Source organism: Somniosus microcephalus, chromosome 33 (assembly GCF_052327205.1).
Source record: "Somniosus microcephalus isolate GS21.2 chromosome 33, FLI_Smic_1.0, whole genome shotgun sequence".
NCBI lineage: Eukaryota > Metazoa > Chordata > Chondrichthyes > Squaliformes > Somniosidae > Somniosus > Somniosus microcephalus.
Window position 1 is genome coordinate 29,404,765 of NC_141019.1, and position 13,579 is coordinate 29,418,343.

The window sequence follows — 13,579 nt, forward strand, 5'->3', positions numbered from 1 at the left end:
GTGTAAGCCAAATTTACTCAAGACAATAGTGCTTCAGTTATTAAATCCAGAGGTGACACAGACTAGGTTTCCTGATCCAATAATGTGCAGAAACAAAGGAACCAGTTTGCAGAGCATGTGAATTTATTCAATAAACCCATCTACATTCCATGTATCTTCCTCTTCTCTCTTTTGGCAGTGCATTTGGAGATCTCTGAGCTAATTAGGCCCTAGATGTTTCCCCACTTTAGATATGATCAGGACTTATGGGAGCCAAGGGAGCAGGTCACTGCAGAAAACAGCTGCTGTTAAAGGAGATTAAACATAGCAAAAAGCTCAGTAGAGACTTAGAAAAAAAAGATTCACAGTCTGAGGGAAAAAAAAGAACACACCGACACCAATGTTAGAAAACGGACGGGCTTCAAGGGGATCCCCTGGAGTTAACGTCACTGAAGTACATACGAACGCACTGTTTCACTGAGCAAATGGACATCTAAGATGGCTTCTCTTAGTAGCCTTTGAATTAAAATATTTTTTTAATTGATAGTCGTGTTGCAGGGGTTGCATCTAGGGTAAGTAAGTAAGCTAAGTAACCTTGCCCCTAAAGCTTCCTGCTCCTTTTTAGCAGAGAGCAAAACCATCAAAAAGCAGAAGCTGGAAGTGAAAGGGAAAAACTGCTCAATGAGATCAGCCTTTCTTTCCCCCATTCTCCCAGGAGCTTCTGCAATCACAGCCGACATGGTGCAATTCAGCAGCTTGATTAAAAAAAATAGATTAACCTCCCCTCCAGAAGCCTGACTGTGATTCCATGATAAACAGCAGCGATGTGGAAGACACAAAGCCATAAAGATGTGGGTGACCTTCTGAGGACTATGCAGTGGTGCACCTCCAAATCAGCCTAGGAACCTAATTCACTTGATAATCATCCCAAAGGGCCTCTCTGTTACTCTCATCTAAAACTGATGAGCCTCATTATACATTCCTTCAGCAGGGCTGTGTGGAATGAGAAGGGGAATCTTCAGTCAAAGTCCAAGGGATTCAGCCACTTTCTCTCACCAGCTATCTCCATAGAAAGGTCACCAACCTGAAACATTAACTTCATTTCTCTCTCCACTTATGCTGCCTGACCTGCTGAGTATTTCCAGCATTTTCTGTTCTTATTTCAGATTTCCAGCATCCGCAGTATTTTGCTTTTGTATCCATAGACTCTGATCTGTTTTGAACCTTCTATAGAATGAGGGCTAGGACAGAGTAAAGGAGTCCTGACAGGATCCCAAGTAATCAATTAACATATGGGAGTGGGACTAATTGGTAGTTCTTTCAGAGAGCTGGCACAGGCACGATGGGCCGAATGGCCACCTTCTATGCTCTATGATTCTATGTTTGACAGTACACATGAGCAACTTGTTCATAGGGTTATCTCCTATCCAAATGCAAAAAGTGATGTAATTCTCAGAAGGGCTCTATTGTTCCATGTGTAGTAGGGCAATGATACCCGAGAAGAATAGTATAAAAGTCTTGTTGAGTTTGCTGTTGGTGCTGCTGTGTTGCCAGGAAGGTAATACATTGACCAGCTTCCTTGGCCAGTGAATCAGTAACCAACCAAGAACAGGGCAGATTGGCTGATGTCAGAGACTGAAAAGAGAGTTAGGTGTACTGTCAAAGGCACTGCTAGTGGCACTGCTGACTAATTACTGACTGATTCAAGATCTTTTTATAAGTCAACACAAAGACCAATTATCAATTCTTTTTTTAAGCTTAAAGTGAATCTATCTTTGACTTATCCTTCATAAGAGGTTTCAAGGGTGGGGGAGAAGGAAGCATACACTTGCTGCATAGGATACAATCTTCTTCTGCTCATCCACCCGTTGGCAGCAGTTGCCTTGTGCATCAGACAAGTCCCTCCTTTGTCAGGATGACATATTTCCAATATGGCTTTGCCATTGTTTGGACCAGCTGCTAGTTGAGGCAAAATGCTGTTCCTATTTACCACCATGAAATGAATAAAATTTGGGCACGTCACAAAGCCGTACGGCAAATTCAATCCGTGCCCCCAAAAATGAAGTGGAATATTGCTCTGTGTCAGGTAGGGTGATTTGAGGGAGAAGCCTCAGCTGTTCCTTTTATGGCTATGGTGTGTGAAGCAGGCTTGCACCTATCTGTCCTGGTCAATATTTATCCCTCAACCAACCTAAAAACAGATGATCTGGTCATTATCACATTGCTGTTTGTGAGAGCTTGCTGTGCCCAAATTGGCTGCCGTGTTTCCTACATTACAACAGTGACTACACTTCAAAAAGTACTTCATTGGCTGTAAAGCACTTTGGGACATCCTGAGGTCATGAAAGGCGCTATATAAATGCAAGTCTTTCTTTCTTTCTTGATCTATAAATACAGAAAATGCACAGCAGACCAGACGCTATTTGAGGGGAAGCTAGGTTAACGTTTTGAGTGCAGCCTCTCTTTGTTTCCTTGGCATTCCCTGAGTTTTCTTTCTCAGCCCTGTAAAGGAACTTCTTCAACCTGACTGTGCTGGTTACGATGAAGGGACCCATGCAAAACGTTCATCTTTCACATGCTGGCTGACCTACTATATATTTGCAGCATTTTCTGTTCCTATTTCAGATTTCCAGTGTTTTTTTTTCTTTTTCCCACTTTTATTTGTGTATTATGGACCATGAATCTGTATGAATTCACGTGTGGGTTGTCAGAAATGTAGTAATAAAAATAGATCATCGCTAACAATTTCCGTCCCCATGTCCTAGCTGCTTGATAGTTTGAGGCTGGATATTAAAATACTGCACCAGGACGATGGACACCAATTTGTACATTAAAGTCTTGTTTCTATTTTAAACCACATGCAGAGATTAAAAACAACATGTCCAAATGTTGCTCTACATGTCTGCACTTTAATTCTTGGCATTAAATGACCATTTGAGCCTCGGGGATTGTAAACCACTATTGATTGTTCCTCCAGCTCTCTGAGCAATCTTTCACCAGTGCTACCTCAGCATCAGTCAATATTTGGACAATATGAGACAGTTCTATTTGATTTAAGCCAGATTGGATTTTTCCTATTTAGTAGTCGGAAGTGGATTCAGTTTTCTTTAGGCATTCCCCTTTTAACCATTCTACTAATGTAACCCTGCAGAGTAAATAGGGTTCCATATACTGGAACATCTTTTTATTGTAAACTCTGCTTCATCCTTTTCCCCCCAATTTTCCTCCAAATTCCCCCTTCCCTCCTCCTATTCTGAAATCATTGATTCCGTGCTGGGGTATGATTCTACAGGCTCCACTCACCCTCCAGTACCTCATTCAAATCATCATTCCTCAACTGCAAGTCTGAACAATGAGTTTGGCAAGCTATTCACCTGTGGGAGCAGCATCACAACATTGCCTCATCCTGTCTTCACCCAAAGACAACAGGCTAAGAGGTCACTGGATAGAAATCTGAAGCAGGAACTCTGGCAGATTTTCCCCAATGAAAGCACCCCTAATGTTACCCCAGCTTAGATCAGCAAATGCAGCACAAACTAGGGATTGCACTGGAGACCTTCCTGATCTGTATGGCTTTGTTACTCATTGCTTTAACAAGCTAAGCCATCAGAGGAGCTCTTTGATGTGTTTGTATTGATCCAATGGGAAAAAGGCTTTAAAGTTTAGCTATAAATATTTATTGATGTAACCTGTTTTTACTCATCAATATCCTCAGATATCACTATCTTATATTTTCATATTTCTCATTAGTGTGCATGGGAACTCCTCCCCTATGATGTCAGTTACTAGCGGTTCCACAGAAAACATGGAAATAGTGGAGGAGGGGTTCAGTTGTCACAGTTTTGCCCTGCTTTTGCCTTCAACAAAAACTTGCATTTATACAGCGCCTTTAACGTAATAAAACGTCCCAAGGTGCGTCACAGGAGTGTAATCAGACAAAAATCGACACCAAGCCAAAGAAGGAGATAGTGGGACAGGTGACCAAAAGCTTGGTCGAAGAGGTAGATTTTAAGCAGCATCTTAAAGGAGGAAAGAAAGGTGGAGAGGCGGAGAGGTTTAGGGAGGGAATTGCAGTGCATATATTTGTTTAATTAGTAACATCTTCTGGTCCCAATACTGTGCGGTTAAACAGGATCTAATGTACATACCCTTTCACAGTATCCTCCAGTAGAAACATGTACTGTATATGTGGTAGAGATACACCCACATTCACAGGCTATTCCACCGAGTGTTCACACTGCTGCATGCTCTTGATATCAAGACGTCACACAAGTAGCAACTTCGAATGACATAGAATGTACAGCACAGAAACAGGCCATTCGGCCCAACTGGTCCATGCCAGTGTTTAAGCTCTACACGAGCCTATTCCCACCCTAATTCATCTAACCCTATCAGCAGAATCAATACTAAAAGCATGAAGAGGAAGGTTACAAGAAATTATTTTCACGTGAAGGGTTATTAGAATATGGCATGCCTTGCTGCAAGTGGCTATTGATTCATTCACAACTTATAGAGGGAATTAGATAAAGATTTAACGAAGAGGGAAATATGAGCGGTTGCAGGGAAATCAGATTAGAGTAGACAGCCAGCTGCAATGTGGAGTTAGTGCTGACATGGGCACAATGGGCTGAATGGCCTCCTTCGGCGCTGAAATTTCAGAGTCCTGTCAGTACGGTAAATGGTATTCATGATGAGACTGTGTCAAACAGGACACACATGACAAAATGTTTATTCATTACAAATCAAGATGATGTGCAGATTCCATACAGCTTCTATCCCAGGCATTTCTATGACATTCACATGAGGCTCCAATGCTCAGTCATGGTATACATGTTAAGCTTGCAGCATCTGACAACATTACGGAGGTTTTCATGTGTTTGTGTTCCCAATGTGCAAATGTATCAAAATGTTCACACATTGCAATGTTAATTAGAATTAGAAGTCAGAATGTCCCAGTCAATCAATTTGATTTTTCTCTCTGTAATGCAAGACATACTGCCATTTTGCCGTGGTCAGAGTTTGTCAGTTACAAAACTTCTTAATTATCAGCATAATTTGTGTTGCTTTCCAATATCAATACCTTTGCTATGCAATTTACCCAGTCTGCAGTACATAATAATTGTCATATAAAATCATTTGGCTCAGAGACTTGCAGTAGGCACCAGGTAAAGATTTGACTGTCTACTCGCGCCTGGTATTTCATGGCTTGTGTATATGTCCTGGTGTCAACTCCTGTGCATTGTGTATTGTGAGCTATCTAGGTTACCGTAGATATCTTCTGCCCATCGAAGAGATGAGAGCCAGTGATGGAGGGGCTGGTATTGACTTATCTTGTATCTATGGGTACAGCATTTTGTAAATAGTACATGTCACCGGTATAAACAGTGTGCATCTGCATGGGGAACAGTTTGCATGTGATGCAAATTCCAGTGTCAGTTTTTGCAGTGAGTGCTGTTCAGTGAACTCTCCGCAGTGATAGAACGCAGTGAGCCAGCAACTCTTCTCCTAGGTTTCGATAGGTGAAAGGGTTAATTAAGAGGGCTTGAGGAGCTATGCAATGATAATTACTTGGAAACTACAGCATAGCAATAAATCCAGATTCAAGTTTCAATACAATTTTTATGCTGGTTATAGTTTTTAATCTACATGATGTTGGATGTGAATAAAGAACCCATGAGAAATATGTCATGCAGTTGTTTAAATTTTTATAAATTGAAAAATGTAGATGAAGGGAAAAGGTCTTTAATACAGAATACAACCAAGGTTTGGAAGACCAGATCAATTGAGAAGGATGGTTTTTGTGATGCCAGGCTCGGGTCTTAAAAGTCTGAAATTGAAGGAGGAAGAGAAGATTGAGGGAGATGAGGAGTTCCATATTTTGAGGATCTGAGAAGAATGAGTCCTGATTTCAGCACAGCGAGGATACAGGGAAGATAAAGAGCACTTAGGACAGTTTACTTGTAGTTATTGCTGTTTGTGGGAGCTTGCTGTGCGCAAATTGGCTGCCGCGTTTCCCACATTACAACAGTGACTTCAAAAAAAGTACTCCATTGGCTGTAAAGCGCTTTGAGACGTCCGGTGGTCGTGAAAGGCGCTATATAAATGCAAGTATTTTTTAGAGGGAACAACAGAGGAAAGTTTAGAGTCCCCAAGCCCATAGTAGTGTAGATTAAAATAGAGAATAATAGGAAATGTTATGATGGTGGGACCTGTAAGCTAGAGTTTTTTCTTATATGCGGTGCAGGGTAGCAAGAGAGGTGGCGAGAGAACTTCCTCCTGATATAAGAGCGTTATTCAATATATCAGTTCAAAGCAATTCAATGAGGCAGTGTAGTCAGATGCTGCCTGACATACCATTAGGTTACTCTAGATGAATTCCTGGATGCAGAAAAAGAAAATTGCTGCACCTTCTAGTCATCTTTCACCTTAGCAACAGCAAACAAGGCAGCACGCAGGCTAGTTTTCTTTATATATAGCTTTGAAGAATAGCGCATTGCCTCTTTTAAGCTGCACGATTGATCATGTGTTGAGAATGTGAAGAAGGGGCGAAAACAACAATTGGTGCTGACAGTTGATGCCTTGGGACCTGTCAAGGGTAGACTCAGGGACACGTCATATTAGAAAGTGTGGTCCTTGGCAGTGCAGAATGTTCCTGTCATGCACTGAGCAGCGGCATTGTACTGTAGAAAACATTTTTTTTAAATTAGTGCAACAGAGTATGCAGTTGTTTAGAGAACAGATATCCCCTGCCAAAATATATATATATATATATTATACAGAGTGATAAACCTGTATGCAATTTAACTGTCCATTCTGGTACATGTTTCATTCATTACCATTTAATTCAAGTCCAGTATAGAAAGCTTGTCCTAAAGGGTGGGCAGAAATTTAGTTGTAAGCAGAATTCGTAAATACTACACCTGGTATTGCACTTAGCCAAACTGATCAGGAAGATCCAGTGGTTCTGTTCCTGGTCTGAGAACATAAGAATATAAGAATTAGGAGCAGGAGTCGGCCATTCGGCCCCTCGAGCCTGCTCCGCCATTCAATAAGATCATGGCTGATCTTCGACCTCAACTCCACTTTCCCGCCCGATCTCCATATCCCTCGATTCCCCTAGAGTCCAAAGATCTATCTATCTCAGCCTTGAATATACTCAACGATTCAGTATCCACAGTCCTTTGGGGTAGAGAATTCCAAAGATTCACAACCCTCTGAGTGAAGAAATTCCTCTTCATCTCAGTCCTAAATGGCCGACCCCTTATCCGAAGACTATGCTCCCTAGTTCTAGACTCTCCAGCCAGGGGAAACAACCTCTACCCTGTCAGTCTCCCTCAGAATCTTATATGTTTCAATGAGATCACCTGTCATTCTTCTAAACTCCTGAGAGTATAGGCTCAATCTCTCCTCATAGTGAATCTATGGCATCTAAGGCAAGTATATCCTTCCTCAGATAAGGAAGTGCTACGTTAGATGATCTCAGCCAGGTGAGGTAAAAGAACATCTGACTTCGGTGTCGAGATTACATTTGGTGCCAGTGCTGGAAAGTGTACGGGGTGTGGGTGTCTGCAATGGGGTTGACTGTGGTGCCCTTCTTGGTAGAATAGCCTGCTAATATTCATGGTTCATCCGTGAAAGAGAGGCACCTGGTGAGGTGCTGCAAGGTGCCTGTTGTCCATGGAACAGTGCCCCAACACGGATCAGCACCTTCGGGAGAGCAGGGGTTAAAAAGCAAAATCTGTTTTTACTATAGAGCTGAAATAATTCAAACAAAAGGAAGGAAGATAGAGTATTTGGCATATTGAACAGAAGTTGTTTGGAGCCTGGATTTATGTTTTAAGCAGCTGGGTATATATAACCTGGGTCATATCCAAGGGCTTTGGCATGAAGATCATGTAATAGGAAACTTTACAATACAAAGCATTGGTTTTGACTTTATTTATTTTGTGCGAGGGAAATTCCTTTCTCACTGAGATCATTATTGTCAAAATATCAAATTGGTTTTGTTTTAAATTATATATAGGAACCTACAGTACAAATTCACTAGGGTTCATTGTACATTGATCTGTTCTGTTCCAGTGTATAGCTCTGTGACTGTCTGAGGATTTGCAGTTTTGCTGGTGTGATCCTGTAGGAGTCTTACAGGATTGTGGAGGCTATCTTATGAGGTCCTCTTAGATCATCTGTAAATTCCAGAGGATTTGTACTAAACCCTAGGACATTTTCAAAGCTCTGTGGTAATTTTGGTATGAGCAGTAGCTGGTTTAAGAATTTGGTGGAAGACGGACATTTTATTACAGATCAATTCAGAGAAATCAGTTTTTAAACATGGACCTGGATGGAACACTCACACATCTGATAAGTAACTAGTCAGTATATTGGACAACCTTCACCCCATATAGAGGCTCACTGTGAGACAGGTCTGTGATATCCTGGCTGGGGTTGGCTTTACTCTGAACACACATTCCAAAAAGAAAGCTCAGACTAAGTCTGTTTTACATTTCTTTCTTTTAATAGTTTGGTTAAAAATTGTCCTTGAGTGCATTTCCTCGCATGCCTGAAACCCACTGTGGATTAAAATCGACCCCAGTGTGTTAACTCATTACACTACCCAGTCCCTCCAAGAATCCATCCAGTTTTATTCTGGAGTTCCACATGTAATGTGTGCCCCAGCAAGAGACATAAGTAAGACAAATGAGAACCAGTCCAGTTCATGATCTGTTTTGATGCATTTCATGTGTGAATGTGTCAGAAATTGAAGCAGAACAAGCAGACACAGATCTGTATCACTCCTGATTCCTGCTTTTGGAGAGAAAGCAAGGGAGAAACTTGGCCAAACTTTCCTTCAAGAGAATGATTTGAGTAAGATAGAGTCAATTATAGGGTAAATTGAATATGGTCCATGGGAGGAAGAAGGCAGAAGGGCCAAATTACCTTTTCTCATACATGCTCTCTCGTGTTCTTAATGGGGAAAGGTTTCTTAAAGTGGCTCAGCAACGCCCTCGGTTTGTGCAATGCAGTACACCGTAATTGGGCAGGTTCTGAATACAATTCCATTTCGTGAATTCCCAGTAATGCTCGACTGAGGAAAATGCTCGACTGAGCTGTGCTTTGATTTCTGAAACATTTGCGGACAAAACAAATTGGATCTGAGGAACGTGCTTCTCCTAGGAGAATGAGGGAAAATCAAAGAGTGAGTCAATCCTCACTACCCTTGCACACCCCCTAATGCCTGACTCCAGAACTGCAATGGGCAAAGCCCTGGTCTGGGGTAGCCTGTCCATTTTCTTAGAGAATAGCAGGGAGACATAAGAGGGGAAGAAGATAACCTGAGAGATTGTTTAATCCCACTGATATCTGTTGTGTTCTATCTCGGTTCAGGTTCGAGCCAGTGCCATCGCCCAAGATGCTGATCAGAACTATGACTACGCCAGCAACAGTGTCATCTTGCACCTGGACGTTGGAGACGAAGTCTACGTGAAGCTTGACGGAGGGAAAGTTCATGGCGGCAATAACAACAAGTATAGCACCTTTTCCGGTTTCATCATCTATCCAGACTGAGCAAAGGCGCCTTTGTGTCCTTTTGCAGACCAACCAGGGAGGAATGTGTTTAGTGTCGATCAGAAGGTCTAATGGAGCACAGAATTTAGCAACCCCCCACCAACCCCTAAATGTTCAATAGATAAATGAGAAGATTCTTTTGCAATTTTATTTCTCACTTCACAATGAGTAGATTTGTTTTTATTTTAGCACTCGTATCAATTGATCCATTAACATATTCTGACCTTTTGACTGAATGTGAGAGCAGTAAGTAGCATTACTGTGATGAGCAAAGGCAATGGCGCTAAAAATAACCAAACAGTATTTAAAAATCCAGAGGGTTAAATAATGAGTGAACGCCAATTAACTAACACGTCACAATCTGACTTTAAGGCAAGTATATGCGCCAGATGCATATTTGTCATTCACTTCAATCAAATTTTCAACCTAGCAGTATTTTGACAGGTAATGGCTCCATTATTTAACCTAAAGAACAAAAAGTCCCAAATCCTGGTCCTGCTCCTTAAATTTTGCGTCCTGCTTGATATGTGTCATGTTCCACTGGATGATGTCATGCTTGTATCAATAATGGAAAGAGCCTGGCTGTCAATCAACTTGTGACATCATCAGTGGAACAGCCTACTGAGAATAGGGGCAGCAATATAAACTTGGTAAGAAAACTCAAGGCCCCATCTCCCTGTTTCAATGGTTCAGGTGGATGGTAAAGATCCCATGGCACTATTTCCTCCCTCAGCCAACTACCACCAAAAACCGATTAACTGGTCAATCATCTCATTGCTGTTTGTGGGATCTTGCTGTGCGCAAAATGGCTGCCGCATTTGCCTACGTACCAACAGTCACTGCATTTCAAAGAAGCTCATTGTGATAAGGCGCTATATTAATGCAAGTCTCTCTCTCTCTCGCTTTCTTTCTTTCTTACCTAATTTAAATGGTGCAGTTTTTCCAGGTCTAATGATTGACACTCCCAGCAACCACCAAGGTCAAATTTAGGAAATGTCTGTCCTTATTACTGGCTGCGCCCTGTTGTTAACGCCACTTAATATGCAAAATAAATAAGGGTCCACTAGTTGTCAGAGTGAAAATGTTTGCTCTCAGTAGTTCGGTTGGGGATTCACCTCCTGCGGGTCACCAGTTTTGGTCTTACCTTTATCTCGCACACCTGCACAACCCCCTCACCAGACCATCACATCCACTCTGTTTTAGGTGCTGTGAAGTCACATCACAGAAGTCAGCTTCTGTTCATCAGTAAGATGATTTGTTTCCATCCTTGACATCGTTGAATACCTCGTCAGTGAACCAATAAAGGGAGGAAAGTTCTGACAGAAAGAAGAAATACTGGGGTATATGTTCTGACCAGCACTGCTCCCATACAAACACTTAACATGCTTGTACTAAATTACTCTGTGGGCTTTTTAAATCCAAGTGCACACAGAAATTTTGTACAAACACGGTGAGCATTTGTATAGAGATATTTGTAGGAGAAAACTCCTAACTAAGCAAGAGAAACCTAGTCTGACCAAACCTGGCTGAAGACAGAATTTGGCAACAGCTGGTGATACCAAAACCCCTGCAACAGCTGCAGGATGGGAAGTGGTCTGTTAGTGCTTCTTTCTGCTTGGAATTTCTGTCCAATTGTTCACTGACAGTATGGGCATTGTTAATTACTATTGTCAGAAGGATTGCAGATTGTCATTCTTACTGACCTCCACATGTTTTGCCTGTATGGCTTACCCAGAAAGCCACACAGATCTGCAATGTTACTGACTGGGGCGCTATACATGTAAGTGTTAAAGACGCTTAATTTGACGACTAGTGGCATTCTAGTTGCCAAAATTGATTTTGCACTTGTTTCTGCCATTTGCACACATCGACGAGTTTATCAATTGAAATTCTTTGTTGATGAAGATATTAATTGTTGAGAAACGTCTTCTAATTTTGAGCTCGCGTCCCATGAAGTGCAAGGTTGCTAGCGATTAATTCTGTGAAAAATACGGCAAGACAAGAACATCACTATTTGAGGCCTCGAATGACATCTGTTGGTCTTTACATGAATACCAAACCACAAGAACCCAATACTTTTGTTGGCTGATTCTGTTAACAAGTACACCACCTAGTTTTAGCACTGTGCCAAATTAACTTAGAATTTTAGGTGTCCCCCTTGCAAATTCTGCACAGATAGACATTCAAAGTGCCAAAACCATTTGACAAACTATTTAACACAAGGGTTCATCACAAGATGCCACCTTCATGTAAATAGGGCCTTTGTGATTGAACTGAAAGGAAGCAAGTTCGCCATGCACGCTGAGTAAAGACTGATTTGTACTGTGCGCATATCACTCATAATAGCATAAGCACTGTAAGCCATTTTGTACAGAAGATGTACACTCTTTGCACAAGATTCACATGGTTTCTCTATCCATCTGAAATACTCGACAAATGAATTCCAGCTTCTCCTGTCACAGATTGCCCTATTCTCAAATAGTATCTCCTCCCTGATGGTGGCTGTTCAGCTTACCCACTTTTTTTCATGGTTTAGGAGCTGATGATGTGCAGAAGCAGTGCAGTGCCTGATATGAATAAACTGTCAGCTTTTATCCAGTGCATCACTGAGTATATGGGCTGATGGCGCCAGTCACTTCAAACCTGGGGTGAACGTTGACGCTCTCTTTGCTAGCTGCAAGGATCCTAAGTGAAATGAGTTTGGACAGTCTCAACCCAAGTACAGGGTAATTCCTTCTAACAAAAAAAACAAATGAATTTGTCTAATAAAATGATTAAGGAGAAATAGCTTTAGTGTGCCCACCCCATAGTCCTCTTGTATTGTTTTGCCACCCATCTGTGATAGTGAAGTCATTCCTGGTTTGGCCTCTTTTTTTTGACAACTCCACCCTCCCCCTGCTCCAGCACAGCACGAAAGGTGCAAAAATGGTTGATATTTACCCCTATTGTCAACCTCATCTGTTGGCTTCTAAAGACATACGACAATAATGTGACAATAAGTAACTCTCTCCTCAGTGGTAGCCTGTAACTATGGCTATGTAGGAGGATCAAACAGGTAGACCTATATTGGATCCAAATGCTCAGTGTTCATGCTGCCACAAATCCGAGCTCAGCCATAACAGGTTAGAACATACGAACATAATAATTAGGAGCAGGAGTAGGCCATACGGCCCCTCGAGCCATTCAATAAGATCATGGCTGATCTTCAACCTCAACTCCACTTTCCCGCCCAATTCCCATATCCCTTGATTCCCCTAGAGTCCAAAAATCTAATAAGAACATAAGAATTAGGAGCAGGAGTAGGCCATACAGTTAAACAGTAACATGCTTGGATTGTCTTCCTCTATACTGGATGTGGATTGGATGGTGAAGCGAATTAAAACATTATCCTTTCATCTCTGAGAAATGGACAAATCCAGCCTGAATTGATGGCATGAACAATGTCCTCCCTCTCTCTCTCCACTAGCTGTCAGAGTCCTAACTGAATTAAGTTTGTGCAGTCTCAATTGAGTTCCTGATGGGTGCAACTGCATAGCACAAACTGCCCGGAATTTGGCCCTAAATTGGTCGTCTCACAGTATCCATAAGGATAGCTGGTGTGTGCACTGGGTGCTTTCTGAGGTCGAGCTTGAAGCACATTGTTAGAAAAAGTAGTGGTTTTAGCTGATACTAAGAATAACATAGACTTGTCACTTTCAATGGTGAGACAATATGGACAAGCAATTAAAAAAGCAAATAGAATGTTGGGGTACATAGCCAGAATGGTGGAGTATAAGTCTTGAGAGGTTCTACTGGGAGTTTATCATGCACTGGGCAAACATCACTTGGAGTGCAGTTTACAATTGTGGTCACCATGCCTCAAGAAGGACATACGTGCATTAGAAAGAAGAAACGGAGAAAGTCGACAAGAATGATCCCGAGTGTAATGGGGATGAACGATAAGGAAAGATTAGAGAAGCTTGACCTGTACAGTCTAGAGAGAATAAGGTTAAGGGGCGACCTCATTGAGGTATATAAAATATTAAATTTAATAGATAAG

General features: G+C 41.7%; 1 protein-coding gene across 1 annotated transcript in view; it reads left to right on the top strand.

The window, feature by feature from the left end:
• The window catches only part of LOC147097064 (complement C1q-like protein 2), a 32,270-nt gene extending 19,783 nt beyond the window's left edge, over positions 1 to 12,487 (top strand). The window contains exon 2 of the mRNA XM_085972846.1: positions 9,361 to 12,487. Coding sequence (XP_085828972.1) covers positions 9,361 to 9,540 — 180 coding nt within the window. The 3' untranslated portion in view covers positions 9,541 to 12,487. The remainder of the gene's footprint in view (positions 1 to 9,360) is intronic.
• Positions 12,488 to 13,579: the final 1,092 nt, after the last annotated feature.